General features: G+C 58.4%; 1 protein-coding gene across 2 annotated transcripts; it reads left to right on the top strand.

The window, feature by feature from the left end:
- The first annotated feature begins 8,274 nt into the window (after positions 1 to 8,274).
- SDC1 (syndecan 1) lies at positions 8,275 to 19,976 on the top strand. Of its 2 annotated transcripts, none has more exons than XM_027855619.1 (5): positions 8,275 to 8,481; positions 14,947 to 15,028; positions 16,139 to 16,569; positions 17,526 to 17,664; positions 18,477 to 19,976. In XM_027855619.1, the coding sequence occupies exons 1-5, from the start codon at positions 8,386 to 8,388 to the stop codon at positions 18,641 to 18,643; spliced, it is 915 nt and encodes a 304-aa protein (XP_027711420.1). In that variant the 5' UTR covers positions 8,275 to 8,385; the 3' UTR covers positions 18,644 to 19,976. The 2 variants fall into 2 exon arrangements, with proteins under 2 accessions (XP_027711420.1, XP_027711419.1); XM_027855618.1 differs by lacking the exon at positions 8,275 to 8,481 and adding an exon at positions 11,537 to 11,626.
- Positions 19,977 to 23,261: the final 3,285 nt, after the last annotated feature.

Below are 23,261 nucleotides of genomic sequence, written 5' to 3'. Positions count from 1 at the left end.
GGCATCCCTAGCACTGGGCACTGAGTGAGCAAACACAAGAAGGTGGGATAGGGTAGGGCAGGACGAGGTCGGCAGTGGCCAAGGTCCACTTGGCGCAGCATGTGGAAGACGTGAACGGGGTCTGGTCTCCACTGACCCTGAGCCATGAGCTGAAGGCAGGCTGCTAGACCAATGCCCCAGGGACAAACAGGTCCTCCTGCTCCTGTTCTGGGCTGGACTGGGCTGGTACACACCCCTGCCCAGCTCTGCCTGGTGGTGGGCGCCACCTCCCAAACTTTGAGATTTGCACTGGCCATCAGAGGCGTGATCAGGACTTGAATCCAGGCCCTGCCTCTATGACCTTGGCAAAGTCCTTTCCCTTTTCTGAGACCCCATTCTGTCCCGTCCTCCCTCCACTTGGGTCATCGAGGGGCTTCGCTCAAGGGTCTCCAGCTCTCCTCCACTCTGACATTCTGGGATTTTGCCTCCTCCCACGCCCTGCCCCAGGAGCTCAATAAATATTTGTTGATTGAGTAACTGTTCAGTTCCTCAGCTGGGCTCCATTCTGTCCCCCCAACTGACCCGCAGCCAAACCCCAGGCTCTCTGCCGTTTGAGGGCAAAGGTGATGTGGGTCTGGGTTTGGGGCTTGGGAGGGTAAGAGATAAGAAGATCCATTATTCGGGGGCTTTAGCCCAGGGCAGGATGAGATTTCCTGGAGGTGCTCCTGGGGCCTGTTCTGGACCAGCTTGCCCTGGGGGCTCTGCCCATGGCTGGCTTCCCTGGGCCACGCTCTGGGCCAGTGCAAGAGGCCTGGCCGAGCCTGTCTCTGTCACTCCCTGTGGGACCTGGGACATAAAATGACGAGGTCCGACTCGATGCCCCGGGTTCTGGGTCACTCTAGAACTGTGCTCTCATGGCTTGATGGGTAGAGCTGACCCGGGATCCTGGGCCTTCAGACCCTCTCACGTTACAGAGGCCCAGAGAAGGGCAAACACCTGCCCAAGGCCCCATAGCAAGTTAGCCACAGAGCCGCCATTAATTCCTGAGGTTTTTGAGATGAAAAATGTAAATGGAGAAAGACAGGGAATGTCCACAGTGACCCAGGTGGCTATGGGTGCTTGTCCTGCCCTGGGCAGCCCACTGGTGGCCGGCCAACGTGGCCCACTCCCCACTGGGTGTCCGTGAGGAGCAGTGCCATGGGGCCCAGCCCTGGCCTCGGTGAGGGCATCGGGCCATGCAGGAGGAGCCAGGGCTGCGGCTTATGTCTTCTGCTCATGAGTGGGCCAGTGAGCCTTCCTCCTCCCTCTCTTCCCCTCCCCCCTCCTCCTCATCCTCTTTCTCCTCCCCCTTTCTCTTCCTCCCCCTCCCCCTCCTTCCTCCCTCTCCCCCTCCCCCTCCTTTCCCCTTCCTCCTTTCCCTCACCCCTCCTCCTCCTCCTCTCCATCCATTTATTCTTTCCACAGGTATCTAAGCTCTGGCTCTGTAACCCCCTGCCTCCCCCACTCAGAGCCATGGCCAGGGAGGAGGGAGAGGTGCCTCTGCCCAGAGGCAGGACCCCTTCAGGCTCCTGGAGATGGGTGGTTAGGATGAGTAGGGACAGGCCCCTTCCTCTCTCTGTGGCCCCTCTCAGGTTTCCAGGGGCATCCCCCCACCCCAGGCGCTGTGCCAGGCCAGGCAGGGCCCATTTTACAGCGCAGGAAACCAAGGCTCAGGGCCTTAATGCAGCCGGCCTTTGGTCCCAGGCTGCTAGTGGAGAAGGCCCTGAAGGAAGGTCTGGGTTTGAATCCTACCTCTGCCATTTGGCTGGCCAGAGCCCTTCTCAGTCTGTTTCCCCCAGTGTAGATGAGGGGCACAGACTGGACAATGTCTGAGAAAAAAGGGGGGTGAGTGGATGTCCCTAGCCTGTGTCTGTGGCTGACCACGGGCCTACAGGGAGGGAGTGGCAACAGGTGCCGTGGCCTCTGGGTGCTGGGGCTGGGCCCCTCTGTCTATAAAGTAGGGGGGCAGTGACAGCAGAGCCCCGGCCTGGGTTTGGATCTGGCTCTCTCCGTTATCTCATGGGGGGGGGCTGGAGGAGTCCCTTCCCCTCCCCAGGCCTCAGTTTCCTCCCTGTAAAGTGGGGGCACTGGCCGCTCCAGCTCCCACCCTTTGGGCTGGGCCTCATTTGTCCAGCAGAGTTTAGTGCGTGCCAGGCACTGGGGGGTGGGTATTCATGCCAAGACCTGGGGGAGAGCACGGAGCGGACACGGGGACGAGTCGGAGCCCGTGCTGCCGGGGCCTAGAGCCAGCTCAACTTCCCTTTGAGGCTGCTTTGGGGACTGACGTCACCCTGAGCTTTCACTCTAGGTGTGCCCATGGTGACTAAGGGAGGGCCCCTCCCAGGACATGGGGCCTCTGGGGGGGGGCGCTCCTGCAGAGCCAGCCTGGGCCGAGCCTTCACCCAGCCTCCCTTTGGGCCAGACTGGCAGCCAATGGCTCTCCAGCCCCATCCTCCGAGGAAGCTTGGCTGGGGTGGGGGTGGGGACAGATGTGGCCCTCGGTACCCACAGGGCCAGGTGCTGGGCAGGATACAGGTCCCCAGGCACTTGGGAAGTGTCCAGGGCTAAAGCTGAGCCAATGTGCTGATGTCAAGATGGCGGCCCCATCTGCTGGCTGGCTCCAGGGAGGGAGGGAGGAGAGGGCCTCCCCCTTAGGGTGGGAGGTAACACAGGTATCCCAGGAGTATTGCCTGCAGGGCCTGCCTGGGTTTGAATCCTGATGGCTCCGGGTTACCTGTGTAACCTCCAGCCAGGCCCTACCCTGTCTGGACCTCACTTTCCTCTTCTGCAAAATGGAGTCATTGGACTGAGAGACTGATCTACCAGCTTTCTGCCTGTGCTAAATAAACCCCTAGATGTGTGGAGACTGCACTGAACCCCTTGGGAGGATAGGTGGGGTCTCCAAAGGGGAGCTGGAAGGGTGTATGCACGTACATGCGTGTGTGCATGTGTGTGCATGTGTGTGTGTGTGTGTATGTGTTTGTATGTATGTATGTGTGTATATGTGTGTATGTGTGTGTGTGTGTGCGCGCGCTCACATCATCGATGGCTTTAGGGACAGCCATGTGTCCAGTGGGTCTGCAGGCCAGGTCAGGAGCCAGCCTGACGGAAGCCGGGTCTGCTGTTCTCTGTCCCCTGGGTCCTTGTCCCCCTCCGGGCGATGGAGCTAGACGAGCTCAGGTTGTTTGTAATTCCAGGCTCCGAAGCTGGAAGTCATCGTGGTGCTCTGTCTTTGCTAGACCTAGGAGGAAGCTGGGGCCACAGGGGAGAGGGGGCTCACCCAGCTCCCTCGACCAGCTGTGGGCAGTGAACGGCATGGCTGGCATCCATCCTGAGCCCGGGGCGGGGGGCTGCAGACGGTCTCTGTCTTCGTGGGGCAGTGGGTGGAACCGGCACCTACCAACGTGGGCATTGAGTGAAGGGGCTTGGGAGGAGCCTGTGCTCTGGTGCCAGCCTTGTTCTGTGGGCTCTGGCTGGTCTAAAGAGCGGCGTGTGTGTCCCTAGCACGAGCTGCCCCCAGGCCTCGCTGGGGCTCCGGCTCTGGGCACCAGTGGGCAGGCTGAGGGTGGTGGCTCCTGTTTGCTCTGCCGGCCTCTCCCCAGGGCTGGCTGCTGGTCATTCACTCTTGCCCTGCTTTCTGCTGAGCCAGGTGGGCAGGCAGAGGCAAAGTCCAGCAGCCATGGGGGGGCAGGCAGGCTGGGCTGGTGTGCCTGGGGGGTGCTGGGGACTGGGCCACCTCAGAGCCTCCAGTGTGAGCTTCCTGAGGGCAGGGACTGTGGTTCTGCCCCCTCTTTGTATTCTGACCCGTAGTGAGAGCTTAACCCCGCTTGTTGACTGATTGTCTGATGTCATGGCTGGTTGATGGGTGGGTGGGGCAGGGTCTCAAAACTTGCTAGATGTCAGGGCTAGGAAAGACTCAAGACCCAGAGCAGACCTTCGAGGGTCGTCTGGTGCAACCTGCTCATTTTAGATCTAAATCGAGGCCAGCCCTTGTGGGGATCCCTCGGCTTCTCTGTGGCCCAGGGTTCTCCTCCCATCTGGGGCTGTGATGATGCTCCACGGGGGGTCGGCTCTGCTCTTCCAGGCTTCCATCCACCCAACGTTCCCAGAGCGAGGTCCAGGCTGTCCTCGTGCCAGCTGCCCTGGCCAGGAGCTCCCTAAGAATCCCAGGCTGAATCAGAAGGGCTTTGGGGACTGGCTGGTGTCCACTCCCCGCCCCCAACTACCTGCCCCTTAGGGATGCTGAGAGGTGCATCTGAGACCGGTGCTAGGAAATGCCCGGTCTGAGGAGCTGCAATCTTTTCAGTGAAGGCTGTTGCACATTGATGAAACATTCATCCTCAACATCCCTGGTCACCCGTGCCCAGCCTGCATTCCAGCTCAGATGTCTTGCTTGAGGCGCCCACCTTCTCCACAGGCCAGGCTTTGCTGCTCTCTGGTGGGGGCTGGGGACCTGCCACGGGTCCCTCATGCCCCCCAACCCGGGACAGGGCAGGCTTGCAGCCTGCAGAGAGGTCGGTCTTGTGCTGGACCTGGCTTTAGGCCGCCAGGCTGCGGAATTCTGTATTGGGACGACTGGGTTCAAATCCTGCCTCTGGCTGATGTCACCTTGGATGACTGGCTTTGCTTCCTTATCTGTAGAATAACACAGAGCGGCTTGCAGGCCTGTGAGCCAGAGGGAAATGTGAGTGGATCCTTTCTGAGAGCGAGCCTGGCCAGAGGAAGTACCTGGGGCTGTTCTTACTCGAGTCTCTTGGCCTGCAGACACGATTGGTGATGCTTGGTGATGCGGAGGAAGCCAAGGATAGCCTCCTCATTTGGGCCCTCCCCCTCCTTGGCCTCACTTTCCCCATCTGTAAAATAAGGGGGGAGGGATTGAACTCACTGATCTTTCCAGCTAGGGCCCCCGGTGAACTCCAGGAAGGCTGCTTGGAGGCAGGGGCATTTCAGGAGGCTGGGACCCCTCTAGGAAGAGGCGAGGACTGTGTCCTGGGAGTTCAGAAGGGAGGCTGGACATCCCAGTTCAGGTTTGAGAGCACCTCCCCCCAGCAGCCTTATGAGGGAGACAAGGAGTTGGTGATCCCCTCTTTACACTGAGGCCCAGGGAAGTGAGCAAGCGTCCACACCTGTGCAGCTGCCTGGGCTCAAAATATCCTGTGGTCATTAAGAAACTGGGGGCGGGTCAGCCCCGGAAACCTTGAGGTATCTCAGCCTGGGGCGGAAGGCGGTTTCAGGATGGCTGGTGGGTTGAGCCAGCTCCGAGAATGTGCATCCTTGCCCTGCTGCCCGGGAAGCCTCCCTTTGTCACAAAGTAAAAAACCAGGTAACCAACACTGATAGCTACACGTCCCACGGTGTATGCAGCATTCCACACCCATAGTCCCCCGCCTCTCCTAAGAGGAGGGAAGTCATACTTTAATTTTTTTTAGAGTGGAAAACATTGCTAGCACTTGAACATTCTCAGAGAGGCTGCTCCCCTCCACCAGCCTCCAGGGTGTCACTGGGGGAGGACCTGGGGCAGTTTTCAAAAGTCTGTCATGGACTCCTTTTACCTGAGGCCTAGAAGGTGGGCAGCTAGGGTAGCTATCCACAGTGGATAGAGGCATGTTTATCCTCCTGAGTTCAAATCTGCCCTCTGCCCCTTCCTAACTTTGATGCTGGGCAAGTCACTTCACCCTGTTTGCCTGTTTCCTCATCTGTAAAATGGGCTGGAGAAGGAAATAGCAGACCACTCCAGTATCTCTGCCAAGAGAATCCAAATGGGGTTTCAGAGAGTCGGCTGAACAACAGAAGCGATGACCTTCATCTTGGGGGCATTGCTCACCCCCAGGAGACAAGAGGAGCCAGGCTCTGGGGTATCCAGGAGGGCAGTCCACCTGCCTTATTTCACAAATGAGGAAGCTCATGCCTCAGCAGGAGGAGAGCCTCGCCCTAGTGCCCTAGTGCGTGCAGGCGCAAGGGAGAAGAAGCAGGGGCAGAGGCCCGAGGGCTGCCTGACTGCTAGTCTGGACCTCTTCCATTAAGCCGGGCTGCAGAGATCAGGAGAGACTCAGGCTCCCCGGAGGCTTGCAGCGGGGCAGGGGCAGGGGCAGGGCTGTCTCACTTTCCCCTGCCCCCAGGATGGCCTGAGTGGGCTCGGGGTGGAAGGGCAGGAACCTGGACTGGGCTAGCGTGCCCACCCACGCCCAGGTGAAAGGCAAGCCGAGGAATTGGTCCTCTGCCGCCCGCCTGCCATTATCCTGCAGCCGGGCTCCCCACTGCCTGGTGCAGGGACGTGTCCCGGCTTGTGCCGGCTCTCTGCTTTCTCCATCTTCTGCTCTCCACCCAAGGCTGGGTCCTCTCCCTAGAGCTGGCACCTGGGGTGCTGGGGGCCTGTCCTCTCTGTGCTGCTGGGGACCTTGGTGGACACCCCTGCCGGGGAGGGTCCTTGGGGCGAGGAAACAGCTCCCTGCGCACTCCGGCCTGTCATTAGCACCTCAGTATGAAATAGGCTCTCCGGGTTTTGTCTCCCCCTCCCCTCCTTCCCCATGATAATTGCCGGGCAGGATTAGATGGGGGAGGTGGGTGGGAGAGCAGGCCTGGGCATAATCAGGAACACTGGAGAACCAGGTTCTGCCCAGAATCCTCCCCCTGACCTCTGAGGGGCATGAAGAACTGTCAGGGGTCAGAGACTCCCCTCGCCCCCACCCCCATGAGGCCCAGGACAAGGCGGGCAGATTTCCTCCCCACCCATGCCCCAGCCGGCTCTTGTCCGCTGACGGGAGCAGTGCAGCTCAGCCACCCTCCCTTATTATCGTCCTCTGCCCAGAGCGGTGCAAGGGGCCAGAGAAGCCTGGGGATGGTGACCGCCTGGCCATCTGTCTCTGAACTCTCGAGTTAGATCCCGTGCTGGGGGAGGGGCCCCTGGCCCCTCCTGAGGTGGGTGTGGGAATGAAAGCCCCCGGGGAGTTGGGGGACCCGGCTTCATGTCGGGGCTGCGGGCATCATTTGGCCCCTAAGATCGCCCCCTTGGAGCTTCTGCTTGGTGGGTGGGCTGGTGGGTTTTCTCTGGGTCGGTGGTTCCCTGGCGAGGGAGGGTGCCTTCTTTCACCAGTGCAGACTGGCCGTTGAGATTCCTACACAATTGCCTAGAGGTTAAGTGACTTGCCCAGGGTCCTACAGCCAACATGTCAGAGGTGACGCTTGAACCCAGATCTCTGGAGGTTTTTCTGAATCCCAGGCTGGTCTCTCCATCTCCCACACCCCAACTGCCTCTCTGAGCTCTGACTTCCTGTGATGGGATCTCCATTTTACAGACTGGGTCTGAAAGTCCTAAGTTCTGAGCCATTGGGCCCCAGCTCCTCCCTGGTTGTGCTGACAAGGAAGATGAGGCTGAGAGGCTGGGGCTTGTTTGAGCTCCGGTGACTGAGTCGGGGGTCGGGGAGAGTCTCCCCCAGACTCCCTCCATGCTCCCCCTGCCCCTAGTCAGGAGGCCGGGGGCTCCTTGGGAAGGTCTCATTTGTGGTCCTCACCTTTCCCATCTGTAGAAGGGGAGACTTGGCAGCCTCAGAGGATCCCTGGGTCTGACCTCCCCTGGCTCTGAAGTTGGGACTGGTGAATATCTGTGTGTGTGTGTGTACGTGAGTGTGTGTGATTGTGTGTGTGTGAGAGTGTGTGTGTGAGAGTGTGTGTGTGTGTTGAATGTGTGTGAGAAAGAGTGTGTGTGAGTGTGTGTGTGTGAGAGTGTGTGTGTGTGTTGAATGTGTGTGAGAAAGAGTGTGTGTGTGTGTGTGTGTGTGTGTGTGTGTGTGTGAGGGGGGCTTGTTATTGGCTTCATTTGCAGTGGAGGAAACAGGCATTCTGCCCGGGGTCCCACAGCTAGTGCGTTGCAAAGTTGAGAGAGCAGGGCCCCCCCCCCCCCCCCCCCCCCGCACCCAGCCTCTCAGGAGGAAAGATCTATGAAGCCAGAGCAAGTTTCCTGCCCCCTCAGTCACCTTCATTTCTCACTCAGGACCCTAGAAGCTGCCCCCCCCAGCCGGCTGGGAAAGTGGGCTAAGTCAGCCGGGTGACACCGGCTTGTTGGCAAGGGGCATGTGCCAAGGCGCGATCCTGGCCGGACTCAGGGTGGAGCCAAGTCTATGCCTGCCCCCCTTGTGCACCCCCCCTGCCCTAGGCAGCCCGAGCTCTGCCCTCCCCTTCATGACCACACAGCCCTGGGCAGATGCATTTTGTTCCCAATCGCCCCAACTCTCGCTCCCTTCAGAAAGGCCCTTCTAGGATGACTCAGGCCGCTCTTTGGCTCCTTCCCCCCACTTCACGGCTGGGTCCCTGCCCCCTCTGCTTTGCCCTGCCCTTCTCTGCTGCAGCTGCACTCAGCCTGGGCATGCTATGGCTTGTCTTAGATTCTTGGTGAGAGGAAAGGAAGTTGATAAAGGATTGGGTCTGCCAGGACAGAAGACAGTGATGCTTGCTGGCCAGTGGCAGGTGGGCGCAGGGATGGCTGGCTGGGCGGTAGCCCCTCCTTGACAAAGCTTTGGGGCAGCGGGCCCCGAGTTCTCAGAGAGGATCTCACTTGGTCCTCGGTGGCTCAGAGAAGTCGGGGCATTGACCAGCAGGGAAGAGCGGCCCCTCTAGGGCTCAGATTTCTGGCTCGCTGACCCCGATGGGCCTCCAGAGCTGACCTGGCCAGAGCCCAGTGAGGCTGCAGAAGGCATAGCTGTTTTCTGGCTCGTGCCCCTTCCAGGGTAGTGTCTGTCCTCTTCACAGCTGGGCATGCAGGGTGAGGAGTCTGGAGGCCTGGCTGTGTGACCCTGAGCAAACTCCATTCCCCCTCTGGGCCTTGATTTCTTCAGCTTTAAACCAAAAGGAGAGAGGGCCCCAGCTCTCTCTCAGCTCTGCCCTCTCTGAATTCTGCTCTTGGCTTTGTCAGCCCCACCCCAGACTCGCTGAGCCTGGGTCTTTCCCTGGAGCCTCTGCTTCTCTCCTCACTAGTTTTAGGGTTGATTTGCAAGTAGGTCCTAGAGGGGAACACCTGGCTTGCCCCCCCCCCCGGGGTCCCACCAGAACACCTGCAGAAAGCCTCCGAGGGCCATGAGGGAGCAGCAGGGGGAGGGCGAGCCAGGGCTGCTGGCAGTCAGCTGTTGGAGGACACTCGGTACTCACTCTATCAGTGAGTGTTGCAATGGTGTCCTTGGGGCTGGGCCTCAAAGGGCCACTTAGTGGGCATTCCTGCTTCAGGCAGGGCAGGGGCAGCCACGTTTTTCTGATAGGGAGACGTGTGCTCAGCAGGCCTCATGTGCACTCAAGCCGCACGGTGTTCTTCCTGAAGGACCGTTGGAAAAGGAGAATGGGAAGGAAAAGGCTGCCTAGGAATGCAGTGGCCAGACGTGTGAAGGGAGTGCATAGCATGGGAGGACTTGGAGCTAGGAGGGCTCAGGGTGGCCCTCGAATTCAGCCCCCTGTTTTAGAGGGGACACTGAGGCCCTGAGAGTGGAGGAGGCTTGCCCGAGGTCACACGGATCTGAGACCTAGAGCCAAAGATGCTTAGCACAGGGCTGGGTACATAGTAGGTGCACAATAAATACTTGGCTGACAGGCCAGTTTGGATCAGGAGAATTCCAGGCTTGGACAGATTGAGTTATTATCGGGACCCTGGAGGACATTCAGGAACGGTGCAGCTCTGTCCTTATTCCAGATTCCCCTCACCGATGGGGGCGCTTCACTTGTTTCATCCATTCTGTGGCAGAGAATTTAGGGCTAGGGAAACATAGCCCAGAGCGGGCCACAGCGCCAGGAGTGTCTTAGAAACTCTGGCTTGGGAGTGTGGGAGCTAATTAGGTCCATTTTAAAAGGCAAAGTTTTGCTAGAAGCTTCTGGCCAGGCCAGCACCTCTCGTGTGCCTGAGAGGGTCAGAGGTAGGGTCTGCATGGCCTGCTCACACTTCCCATGATCCTTTGAGGACCTCGGTCTCTGCGTCTCTCCTCTCCTCCCCCTGTTGAATCCTCCTTTGGAGCTAGGAAAAAGTGAAGCAAAATCAGCCAGCAGAGCGACCCCCGATGCCTGTGTATGCAACACTCTGCCCCTGTCCTCCCCCACTTGCCTCAGGAGAGGAGGGGAGGGCACTTCAGCTCTGTTCTGACAGCGGCCACGGCTTCCCTCGGTTTGCTCCGTTCTGCCCTGGGTCAAGGCTCAGAAGTCCTGCTCTCGGCTGTTTCTTGCAGGCTCTGAGAGTCTGGGGAAGTCGGGCCTCTCGGTTTACCTGCCCCTCCCCTGGTGATCACTGCCCTTCTTTCCCATGGTGAGGAGTGGACCTTGGACTGCTCAGTTAGAAAAGGCCCTCTCCAACCAGGCAGAACAACAAAGCGCAGCCCGCGTCTCTGGCCAGAGACTGGAGCCTGACTCCTGAGAGCCAGATGCTTTGGAGCCACTGAGGTGCAGGGGCTGCCGAATGGGCCCCGTTCGAACCCAGAACCTCTCAGCTCAGATCAAGGGTCCTGCCCTAGCTGTTGTTCAGAATGCTTGTGTTTCAAGTTTCTTCCGAAAGATTTGGGGATGGGGGATGACAGCCGAGTGATGGAGGCTCCCTCTGGCTTTGGGTCTGAGGGATGGCAGGCAGGGCACACACATTTGTGGCACCGCCTTCTTCTCTGAGATAGAGGGGGAGAGGAAGGAGCAGAGAGCTCCTGCCATCCCGGGCTTTTCCCTGGGGTCCACATGTGCCCTCTGTGCCTGGGGCTGGACCTTGCCCCTCGCACTCTCTGGGTGCCCCCTGGAATCCTCCCTCAGTAGGCAGTGAGTGTGCCTGTGTGGGCACACGTGCTCCCGCTCCAGGGGTTGGGCTCTTGGCTTCGCCCCCTGGGTGACAGTGGCTAAGTGCTTTCCTTCCCCAGCTTGAGCTGGGTGACTTTGGGCAATGCCACCACCCTCTCTGGGCCTCTGCGTCCTTCTTTGTAAACTGAGGCTCATGGATAAGTGCCAGGCTCTGGGTGTTCCTGCCATGTGGACGATCTGACAGTTAGTCCAAGGAGATGAAACCAGTCGTCCCCAGACCTCCTTGTTGTAATACCATTAGTACAAGGTGCAGGGCTGGGGATGCCACCCCTCACCCTGGCCTGGGCCCTGTTGTCAGCCCGGTGGAGAAAGGGTCGATTACAACATGTGCCCAGATAAATCCATCAAGGTAGGGCATGATGGGGGTGAAGGGAAGGCAGAGGGCTCGAGGAACTTTTGGGGGGAGGGGGGCATCAAGGAAGACTGCTCTCTTGGGGAGGGGGCCCTGAGCTGGGCCTGGAAGGAAAGTCAGCATCTCAGCAGCCAGTCACATGGCTGGTCAGTGGGGTTTTCCTCTCTGCTGGGGGCGCTGGTCAAGGATGCCAGCTGCCTGTGCCTGCTTCGCCCCAGCCGCCAGGCAGGCGGGTTTGGTGTAGCTGCTGCTCCAGTGTGGGTCAATTCCCTGGCTTAGAGAGGGTTATGAAAGACTCTTGCCTAACCTGTTTCTTCTCCACAGGCAACTCACTCACCCCAGCCCTGCCCCTCCAGTGTCCTGACTCACCAGATGCATTTCTCAGATGACTTCCACCCACAAGAGCCAGGGCTCCCCTTACGCCACCCATCCCTGCCTCCCTGCTCAGTTAGGTGCCCACTCCTGGCTCCTTCCTGGGCTCCCCTCCTCCAGGAAGCCCTAGCTGGGGGAGGGAGGTGTCTGTTGGCTAGAGCGGGAACTCCTCCAGGGCAGGGATATTAGGCCACAGGTTCCACCTGCTTCATTTTACAAAGAAGGAAACTGAGGCTGAGAATGGTCAAGTGACTTGTCCAAGGGCACACGGCTAGCAAGCGTGTGAGGCAGGATCTGAACCCAGGTCTTCCTGATTCCAAGCCCAGTGCTCTGTTCCCTCTATCCAGCTCCTCTGACTCCCTCCATGGCGTTGCCAATCACATGGCTTCATTGGGTGTGTGTGAAGGGTTGACCGCTAGGGAGCAGAGCCTGGATGTGCTCAGGGGGCGGGTTTCTGCTTGTCCCTACGCACCCCCCCCACTTGTGTGAATCGATGAGGGGCCAGGTCACTGCAGAGGGATTGATGGTGCCCTGTAGGCGCTTGACTCTGTGGTGGGCAGGCGGGCGGCACATCCCTCCCAGACGCCAGCCTTCTCCTCGGCCTCTTGGCTCCCTTCTGGCCTCTTTCTTCTGCAGTCAGTCCCTCGCTGCCAGAGTCTCCCAGAGGCATCCCCATGACCCCATAGGTCCCTCACTCAGAAACAGTCAATGACTCCCCATTGCCCAGCAGGTCTAGCTTAGGCTCTGGCCCTGGCATTCGGGGCTAGTTTCCAAAGTCTTTCACCACCCTACCCTAGCTCGTGGTGCTCACCTTCCCTTCCCCCGCTGTCCATTTACACCAGATTCGATGCCTTCCCTTCTCACTGTCTGCGCTTTCTTCTCTGGCTCTGGGCCCCCACGCCCAGCCCATCCTTGGAGGGTCCCCTCCGTCAGGACTCTGGCATTTATTAGATGCCTTTCATGGGCCAGAGCTGGGGCAGCTATTTGTTTCTGGCCTCCCTGTCCTCTGGGGGACCCAGTACATCCTGGAGGCTCTGAGAAGCCGAGGGGGTTGGCCCTGCCAGGACTGACCAGCCCTCTCTGTAGTAGCCAAAGGTCGCCTTGGAGAGCCAGGACGCTGCTTGGTCCATGGCTGACAAGCGCTGCCAGAGTCAGCAGGCTGGAGTCTAATCTCGCCTCAGCTGTGTGGTCCTGGACTGGTCACTGACCCTCTCTCAGAGGTGGTTAATTGTGCTCTTCCCACCTCTTCCCCGTAGAATCCTGGTGACCTTGGGCAAGTCACCCAGTTGGGTGGGGTTCATTTTCTGTCTGAAGAATCCCACTGCCCATCTCTTCCTCCTTGGGCAAGTCTTTTCTCTCTGAGCCTCAGTTTCCCCTTCTGTAAAATGAAGGTCTGGGCTCGCGATTTTAGAAAGCGCCTCCCACCTCCATCACGCTCTCAGTTAAGCGCAGCATGGCACCAGCTTTGGCTTGGCCCTGGGTCCCAAGGCCTCTCTCTGTCCTTTCCAGCCTTCAGGGCCTGCCTCTAGGCTTGTCTGGGCCATCTGGCCTTCCCTGCCCCCCCCCCCCCACATTGGACAGCAGGAGGCTCAGGCATCCGCAGGGAAGAGATGTGGCTGAGCCAGGGTCAGAGCCCGGGCCATGGTCCTGGGTACCAGCCTCTGCCTCTCCCTGCCTGTGGGAGATGCCTGGCAGGGGGCTGGGTGCCCTCCCCTGACACACTGCGTTGGGGAATGGAACGCCAGAGAAGAGGCAGGCCCCAGCTCCGGGGAGCTCTCCCTGACCTACTTATGGCCTGGCCCATCTGATCTGGGCTCCCAGCTCGAAGCCCCAGCAGGCCTCTCTTTCCCAGCCCCACCCCAGCCTACAGCTCCCAGCCTGGGCTGCCGAGAGCCCCTGGCGGGCAGTGGGGATCCCAGCCAAGGGGCAGAGGCAGGGCATCTGTGGGAATCTGCGCCAGGCCAGCGCCCGCTCTGACCCTCCCAGAGTGGGAATACCAGAGCTGAAGGAAGGGGTCCCATCAGGGGTCTCCGCTAGCCTCCCTGAGGGGTCTGGGCTGCAGCAGAAAGGCCCCTTGTGGGGATTCTGACTGCCGCTGACTTATGTCGACCTTGGTAAGGCAGTTCCCTCTGGGAGGATTTGGCTGGGTGGCCTCCAGACCCCTTCAGGAGCCGAGTGTCTGGCCTCGTGCTCTCTTGAGGCCTCCTCTTCTGTAAAGCAATGGGAGCAGAGAGTTTGAGTTGGGGGAGGAAACAGAGGGGAAGGGACTTGTCCAGGGTCACTCGGCTTGAAGGGCAGAGCTGGGATTTGGCAGCATCATTTCATTGTGGTTCCCGAGTGGCTTTTCCTGGCCCTCGGCCTTCTGGCGGGGGTTGGGTTTGGCTCCCCCCACCCCAGGGCGGGGGGGGGCCCCAGGAAGGTGACCTCGGAATGGCCTGATTGGGGCTCCCAGACCCCGGACCCCCATTCTGCCTCTGGCTGGCAAGGGGCCTGCTAGGAGGGTCATGAGTGCTCTGGTCATCCAAGGACCCGGGTTCAAATCCCAGCTCTGCCTGGGTGAGCCTGGAGAAGGCCAAGCCTCATTTGCCTCATCTTTAAAATGGATGGGTTGAACTGAGGGAGAAGCTATGGCTGACGCTTGTAGCTGCTGAAATCCAGTGGTAGCAATGGGCGGACAGGTGGAAGAGCCGGCTTCTGGGTCTCTGGCACCTTCAGGGTCCAGAGCCCTGGGGTAGGCAGTGTTCAGGCTCATCCCCATTTTGCAGATGAGAAAACAGAGGTGCTGAGGATAAGTGAGGTCCAGCTCGGCTCTGCTCAGTCACCGGCCTGGCGGTGACAGTGAGAAGGGGTGTGGCTAATGTTCCTTAGGCCCACCTCTCCAGGGGCGCTTTTCCTCTTCCTTGACTGGGGGTGTCCTTGGTAAGGAGCCCCCGGCTTGGAGCTCACAGGCTTTAGTTATTGGGTGTGGCTGAGTGGCCCAGATCCCTCCCCTCTGGGGCTTGTGGGGTCCCGCTGGGAGGGGACCCCGGGGCTCCCCCGGCTGCCCTCTCCTGGGCCACTCGAGGCGTGTTCAGAGGGGCTGATGGGGCTTCACATTGGGGACCTCTTTTCTCATCACCTTGGGAGCGGATTTTTATGGGTCACGGCCGTCTGTTCTGTGAGAGCAACTTGTGCCGTGGTGCTCAAGGTGCTGGCTGGGGCCTGGGTCTGAGGAGGCCCCGAGTGCCCCCAGCAGCCCCCAGGGCTGGGCTTGAGGGAGAAGCAGCTCAGCCTCTCTGGGGCCCCGGGGCTCCTCCTTGGGTCCCTCCTCCTGGGGCTGCCTGGGAGGAGGGGGCTTTGACCCTGGGCAGAATAACTTCCCCACTGACATCCCCTTCTCTGAAATCTTTTTACAGCAGATCATGGGGACAAACATCCCTCCAGAGGATCTCGATGGGTCTGGTGATGACGACGATGCCTTCTCCGGCTCTGGGGCGGGTGAGTTTCTCACTGCCCCAGGAGCTGGGCAGTGTGCCGTCTCTCCTTCCCCTTCCCTCTCCAAAGAAGGGTGTCGAATGTCCCCACCTTAGTCACAGGCTCACCAAGGGCCCTTGTTGGGGGCCTCTCATTCCAGGTCCGGAGAGGGTAAGGGGCTAGCCTTAGGTCACAGATCTGGGAGCCCAGGGCCTCTGAGCTCCATAGCCTGCCTGTGTGTCCCCAGCCCTGTGTGAGACCCACCAGAGAGGATCCCAGAGTGAGCCCATCTCCTTTCCTTGAGGTCGGGGAGGCCACGGAGGGGTGGGCATCAGCTGGGGACCATCCTGGGTGTGTCTGTGATAGGTCAGGCGTGGCCCGGCCTGTCCTCCAGGAGCTTACACTCTGGAGAGGCTAGGTGGACCGAGGAAACATAATTAGCAGCTCTCAGTCAGTGTGCATGTCCTGGGAGGGCCCTTTGAACAGGGAGCCGGGCAATGTCAGTTAGGAGGAAGCGTGGAATCCAGAACCCAGAATGCCAGCTAGGGCAGGGGCTGCAGGCTTTCACCAAGTAGGATGCACTTTCTCATGCGCATTCCTCTCCAACACCTGCCTGGGCCACCTTTGGGAGGTAGTGAGCTCCCCCTTGTTCAGGTCTGTATCCAAAGACCCAGACCCTGCCCCCAAGCTGCCTGTAGTCCATCAGCAACAATAACGACAACAACAAGGATTATTATTATCATTCCTAACAACACCTACTGTTTCTAGAGTGTTGGGAGACTCACAAAGCATTTTCCGGGCCACAACTGAGGGGTGGGTCGTTTGAGGATTGTTCTTCCTATTGTACAGATGAGGAAACCGAGTCTCAGAAGAGGGAAATGATGTGGCCAGAGTTCCACAGCTAGGAAATGCCTGGACCCAGACTGGAACCCTGCTCTCCAGTGAGGGCTTAACTGAACCTTTTTAAAAGCCATTTACACTGAGAGGCAGAGTGACTTTCCCTCCAGGCTGTCTTTTGTGAGTCAGCGGGCCACGTGCATGCCTGCTCTGGCTTACTTACTGGGGGGTGGGCGCAGTGCTCTGTCCCTGCCACGTCATACCTGCCCTGGCAGCTGACTGGCCCTTGCTCTGCAGGGGCCTTGTTGGAGACGCCGCTGTTGGACAAGAGCCTCCTATCCAGGAAGACGCCTGTGCTCCCCACCGCCTTGACCGCTGCGCCTCCTGAGCCCACGCACACCAGCCCAGGGAAAGCATCCCCAGGCGGACGAGAAGCCTCAGGAGAGGGGTCTGCGCTCCCGCCTGGAAGGGGGCCTGAGGCAGAGCCTGCCCCCAACCACGAGCCCACCCACTCACCTCCTGCAGTGACGCTTCCTTCCACCACCCACCGTCCTTCCACAGTAGGAGCCACCATGGCCTCAGATCCCAGTGTGGTGCACCCAAGGGTGTCTACACCCGAGCCCCCAAGCTCTGGAGAGGAAGGCCCCTTGGCCAGCGGCACTCCGGGGAGCGACCAGCCGGACGGAGGCTCAACTCAGCATCTGGGAGAGGAGAGCTCAGGAAGTGGGGCAAGTATTCCTGTCATGGCCACGGGGTGGGGGGCATTAGGGGTGTGGGGCGTGGAACTGTACAAGCCTGAAGCAGAGGGTCTGAGCACCCCGGAGACAGCGCGGAAGCGAGGAAGTTCCTTCCTTGCACTGAGTGAGGCACTGAGGCCCTGGCCAGGGCAGTGATTGCCCAGGGATCTCCCAGCCATGGTGGGCCCTGACCCCGAGAGCCACCCCCGGCTCTGTCCTCCTTTAGGACAGAGCGAAGTCTGCATGCATGTACAGCATCTCCCCCCATCTTCTGGTCCTCCTCTTATCCCCTTCCTGAGCCCCAGACCAGCAGGAGAGAATTAGGTGGGTGCTAGGACAAGCTTCTGAATGATCAGAGGGAATGGCTGTCGCGGAAGGCCCTCACTGGAGGGCTCTGTGTGGAGGCTGGAACTGCTGGAGAGGCTCATGTCTTGAGCTGAGGTCGGACTCCTGGCCTCTGAGGGCCCTTCCACTGTGGAGGGAGCTCGTTGGTGGGAGCCTCCTGGGAGAGGCCACACCTAGAGGATGTGGCAGCAGACAGGAGGAGTCAGAGCCTCACATTTGGGTGGGCTTTCAGCTCCACATCTGTTGAAGGAAGGTGACAGGTGGGAAGGACCAGTAGGAATGAGTGAAGAGGTGAGGGGCTCTCAGGAGGGATGCACAGCCTGAACAAAAGCCTGGTGGTGGGAAAAGTGGATCAGGGACAGGAAGAAGGCTGAGCTCCCTCCTTAAGCTAGGTTCTTGGCTCTGCCCTCCAGCCAGAACGGCAGAGGGCACTGATGAGGTGGGGAGCCCAGGGGAGTGGCATCTTCAAAGTCATGAGGGTTTCCCAGAATTGGGATGAGGGTGGGCAGTGAGGGCAGAGAGCCCCCCCCCCCCGGAAGCTGCCAGTGTCCTGGCAGAGGCTCACACAAGAGCTGACCGCTGCTTTGTCTCCCTCCCGCCAGAGCGATGACTTCACCTTCGCCCCCTCTGGAGAGAAACCTGCCTCCCCCCTGGACAGGAACAAACCTGACCAGGAGGTGGTGGACAGCGGAGCCACGGGAGCCTCCCAGGGTATCCTGGACCGGAAGGAAGTTTTAGGAGGTGCCTTTCAGCCTTTCATGAAGTGCCTACTGTGTGCACTGGGGTTGGGGGGGGGTGGATTGGGGGGAGGCCGGGAGTCGGGCTCCCGGGGTGTGGTCTCGGGGAGGCCCAATCACAAGAGAGCCCTGAATGAGCAGGGGGCAGATCAGAGGCTTCGCCTGTTTGGGCAGGGCTTGAGTTCCCCACCTCCCAGCCTTTGTTCGGTCTGTCTTTTCTGCCCGGGAGTCCTTCTCTCCTCCCCTTCCGTAGGGTTCTCCGAATCTCGCTCTTGTTGGGGATGGGGAATGGAAGACTTGCTCAGTTAGTAACGTCCCCTGGGACACTCCGAGGGGTCTGGCCGTGGAGGGGAGGGGGCGTGACTTCATACACCCGCTCCGGACGTTGCTACTTCCATCGGGCACAGGGAAGTCCTAAGCCCTGGTGCCAGTGGCGGCAAGATGCCGGCCTGCTCCTGACGTCATCCGGGCAGCTGGGAGTGGGGTGGGGGCCGCAGCAGGAGGAGAGCTGGGTGAGAAGGGTCGTTGGCCCATTTTACCGATTGGGAGTGGTGGGAATGAAGCGAGTGGGAAGCCCCAGAGCTGGCCATCGGCCCCAGGGCTCAGCCTGCCTCGATTTCCAAACTGTTCTGGAGGGCTTGTCCTCTCATTGGGGAAGCCAGTGGGGGCTTGCTGTGGAGAGGGCCGGCCGAGATCTGGTGGTTATTTCTAGTTTTCTGTTTTGTTCTTTCTCAAAGGGCTAACTCTGTGTGTGTGTGTGTGTGTGTGCGCGCGTGTGTGCGCGCGCTCACGTGTGTCCCCTTTCTTCTTCCCCAGGGGTCATCGCTGGCGGCCTCGTGGGCCTGCTCTTTGCCGTCTTCCTGGTCGGATTCATGCTCTACCGGATGAAGAAGAAGGATGAAGGCAGCTACTCCTTGGAAGAGCCAAAGCAGGCCAACGGTGGCTACCAGAAGCCTCAACGGCAGGAAGAGTTCTATGCGTGACGGCCCGGCCACGGTTCCTGGACAGTGGCGGGTGTTTCTCCCCTTCCCCGGCTGCCTTGCCCCCTTGCACACAGACCCTAAACCGTCTCTTCCACTCAGGACTCGGAACTTGGAATTTCTCCCCACACCTGGCTCTCTCTCCGCCTTTGGCTCTGGCCTGGTCCACTCTGGCCCCGAGCTCTTCAGAGGCTGGAGCACAGCCTCAACTGCTTCTGGCTGGTTCTCTGACTGCCAACTTGGGCTGGGGTGGCTGGGGGGCAGGAGGGAAGACTTACATGTGACCTTTCAAAAAGAATGAGACTTTACTCCCTGGTCTTTCTAACCTTGGCCTTGCCAGCTGGCTCCCCTCCCCTCACTCTTCCCCCCCTCAGCCCACCCCTTGCTCTGGCCCCCCTCCCCTCGCTCTTCCCCCCTCAGCATACCCCTCGCTCCAGCCCTCCTCCCCTCCTTCCGGCCCCCTCCCCTTGCTCCAACCCCCCCTCAGCACACCCCTCTCTCAGAGGCGTCTCAGCTGGCTAAGGCTGTGGCCAGCGGCCGGTGGTGTTCCACCTTCTGGTTGGCACCAACAGGTGCCCCTGTGAATGACCGGCGCCAGCAGCCCCTGCCAGCTGGGAGGAGGGAAGAAGTTCGGACAGCCCTGCCTTCTCTTTGTGCCAGGGGCCGGTCTCCCCCAGAAGCCCAGTGACTCTTTTGCACATTCCTCTCCCCTCTCGGCCCACATATAATTGACCGGGCTTTGTTACTTTGGACATAAGTTAACTTCTCCCCCACTGATCCTGTCTGAAGTCCACAGAGCCCAGGGCCCCAGGGGTCAAGGGGACGAGGCTTGATTTGTTTTCGCCAAAAGGTACCAAAATTTGAAGCCAAAGCACAGTTTCTGTTTGTGGTGTTTGCCCCTTTTCTTAATTACCAACAAGGTATGAATGATCTGGGGCTTGTTCCCAGGGAGTGACAATAGCTCAGCCTGGGCCCGAGCTCTGCCACCTTCCCCCACTCTGACCTATGGTACCAAAACAAGGGCACTTGGCCTGTCTCGAGAGCCTCGCGCCCTGCCTGTCCTTGGGCTAGGGGATGGGGGCTGACCCATCCCTGGGCCTCCAGCCTCCCTGGCTGGAGGCCACACGGGCGGTACACTTCTCCTTTGGAACTGGGCGGGCGTGGTGGCGGCTGACCTCTGGCTGGCCTCCATCTCCAAGGCCTGGCCAGATGTGGGAATCTTCCTTCCCCTAAGTGGTGGTCGTCTCTGGCTTTCGGCAAAGCTGTACTGAATCCAATGGGTTTTTTCCATGTACAGTAGATTTTCATAATGTAATAAACTTTTAATATAAAGTAGTGGGAGCTCCCGTCTCTGACTCTCTCTGCTCTGGCTGGGGATGGCGGGTGGCTTTGGGGTCTGGGCAAGCCCGACTGGCCTCGCTTTACCCCCAGCATCCCGTGGTGCATCGGAGAGGGGGGACGATGGGGAACCATGGGAGGTTTCCTAAGGAGCGGCGTTGACGAGATCTCTTTCTTGAGCTGACAAGACCTGGAGACCACAGATTTTACACAGGAAGCGAAATCTGAAGCCACTTGGCCAGGCCCCCAGCGCAGGAGGCATCATAGATGGGGTCTGAAGCTTGGCTCTCTGACTTCGGAGTTGGGGTTCCCCCCTTGTTCTCTATCAGTAAGACACCAATCCAAAGACCCCAAAGGCACAATCACAGTGTCCTAATCTGCCCAGAGCCCTGAAGTCACACAGATGCATGGCCTGAATGCTGGAGGGAGAGCCCTGAGGAAGGTCCTTGGTTGGCCTAATTGTCACCTTGGCAGGTTGGAAGAGCCTGGCCTGCAGGGGGATGAAGGATGGAGTAGGAGAGGGCAGAGAGGAGAAGGTTAAGGAGAGGCAGCAGCTGTGGCAGGCACTGAAACCTTCCTCCTGAGGCACTAGGGAGCCTTTCGAGATGCCTGGGTAGAGACGTTCAGGGTCTACGTCTCCCAGCCAGACCTGTCCCCCACGCCCATGCCCCCATTTATGTTTTTGTAAAGGGTCATGGCCTGGGGCAGCCTTTGAGATTCCTGCTGGGGTGGTCCTGGGGGACCCTGTTTGCAGGGAGCCAGAGCATCCTGGTCAGAGAGCTAGACAGACAGACAGACAGATGGCCACAGAAAGATGGAGGGATAGAGGAGAGTGGTGGGATAGGGTTCCAGCAAGGATGGTTGGGCAGTGTGTAGCACCCACCCACCTCCTGCAGCAGACCCCAGCCCCCCACTGTGGTGACTCCCATCTCGGCAGGCTGCCCCAGCCCACACCCCACCCAGCTCCCTCCTGGCCCAGCACCAAGTCCCCTCCACTGGCTGCCCCTTCCAAGAAGTCCAGAATAGTATTTGTTCAACTTCTTGGCACCCTGGGAGGAGGAAGGGAAAGTAGCTGAGAGATGGCAGGAGGGGCTGTGGGACTCACCCAACTTCCACCATCCAGTCTGGGGAGAGACATCTTTTCTTTGTTTTTTCACTTACATTGTTTCCTACGTAGATGCACCTTTCCAGATTTAAGTGTTGGTTTGTTTTTAATTTATGTCCAGCTTTGTAGGCTATCTTTTGGGTTTACATCAGCTGTGCTTCCTAATGTGTCTCTCCCTTGAGACATCCCTTGTAATAAAGTATGAAAAAGAGAGGAGGAGAGGAAGGCAAACGCTCATCACCCTCTCTGGGGGATTCCCCATCTTCACTTGCACTACTTGGTTGGGTTCCCACGGGGTGCCCACTCTCACTGGTCCCAAAGATAAATCTGGGGCTATACGGCTAACACTTTCACTCATAACCCCCCACTGGTGTATTTCCTATTATCAATTAGCCAGTGGCTTAATTCTCTCTTAGCAAATGTGTTTGATCAAATGTCGTAGCAAGAACAAGGGTATCCTCCCTTTGGGGAAGAGATATTTTAAAAATGAAAAATGGTCTGAAAGGGGGAAGATCCCCATGGCTAACCACCCCTCACCCATGGACCACTGCCCTTCCCTCTGGGGAGCTGGTACACTCGATGCCCAGGGTGCATGCTTTTGGGCCCACCCCTCAGGGAAGCAGACTGCTCTGAAATTTTCTGGTGAATGCAGACTCAGAGGAGTCACCATGTCCTCACTGATCATCTGGACAAAAACAAATACTAAGGAGATGCCAAGCTCAATTGTTTCCAAGTTGTTCAAAGTTCAGCTATCCTCAGGCTTCACGGGGATAGATGGGACATGGGACGAGGGACAGAGGAACAGGGAGTCACAATGACCAGCTTGTCACGGGCAGAGCCAGAGCAGCCAACGTCCCCTCACTGGAGTCACAGCACCCTGCCAGGCACCAGAGCCCTCAAATCTATCTACTTTTATTGGAGCCTTGGGGGTGTGGGGCCCTCTGCTGGCCCTGGAGCTACGAAGATCAATATAACATTGGGGGTGTACTCAAGGAGCTAGCTTCTCATGGAGGTACAGAGCACTGGGAGGGGAGTCAGAAGACTCGGGATCAGATCCCGGCTCTGCTACCAGCTCACTGTGTGACTGGGCTAATCCCTTCTTCCTATGTGCCTCAGTTTCCTTATCTGACCAATGAGTGGAGTGGGTTAGATTATCTCTAGGTCCCTCCCATCTCTGACATTTTATTCTTTATTTTTTCATTTTGAAATAATATTTTGTTTTTTCCAATTACATGTAAAGATAATTTTTCACTTTCATTTTTATAAGATTTTAAGTTCCAAATTTTCTCCTTCCCCTCCCCCCTCCCTAAGATGGTAAGCAATTTGAAATAGGTTCTTTATGTGCAATCATGCAAAACCTATCTCCGTATCAGTCATGCCGCGAAGGAAGAAACAGAACAAAAGAAAAAGACTATGAAAAAATAAAAAAGTGAAAACGGCCTGCTTCGATCTGCATTCAGACCCCATCGGTTCATTCTCTGGATGTGAAGAACATTTTCCATCATGAGTCTCCTGGAATTCTGGCATTCTCTTCTAAGACATCCCCCCTCCCTCTACTAAAGCCTCCTCTAGCTCTGACGTTCCATGTTCTGTGGTCCAAATGTGGACATCCCCACCCCTCCAACTCGCACTGCGAGTGCCCCAGAAGAGCTACCCCAAGTTCAAGTGATGTGTGCATTCAAAACAATAGCTTACAAGCCCCTGTCGGTGGGCTTACTTCTAATAGTTAGTGCAAGGTCACAGTTAGTTCATAGCAAAGGCATTTAATGAAATAACATAGCAAGAAAAGTAGCGTTAAAGCACCCCCTCCCTAATTCTAGGGTGTCTTCTTTCACAACTAAGCCCATTCTGAATGGGAAGAGCAGACACATGCGGGAATCCACAAATTTAAGTAACATTTATACCCAGAGCATCCATGTGCCAGGGTGCTGGTAGGCTTAGGGCCTGTGTTCTTGCACTTACATGGGCCTTCCTGGCAGGATCCTTCCCAGTGCCTGCAGGTTCCTGCAAGGCTGGCTCTTCGTGCAGTCCTGGCCTGGATGAAGTCACTTCCTGTGGTTTCCCTTGGAATTTCTTGATCATTATTCAATCTGGTACCTTTCTAAATCTTTATTGGAGGGTGTGTGGAAGATCTGGGTTCCTCTATGACTTTTCCTTCTTTCTCCCTCCTCTCCTTCT

The sequence above is a fragment of the Vombatus ursinus genome, unplaced genomic scaffold (genome assembly GCF_900497805.2).
Source record: "Vombatus ursinus unplaced genomic scaffold, bare-nosed wombat genome assembly UNPS02010980.1, whole genome shotgun sequence".
Lineage (NCBI taxonomy): Eukaryota > Metazoa > Chordata > Mammalia > Diprotodontia > Vombatidae > Vombatus > Vombatus ursinus.
The sequence above is the reverse complement of the archived record's forward strand: the minus strand, read 5'-3'. Positions and strand labels throughout refer to the sequence as shown.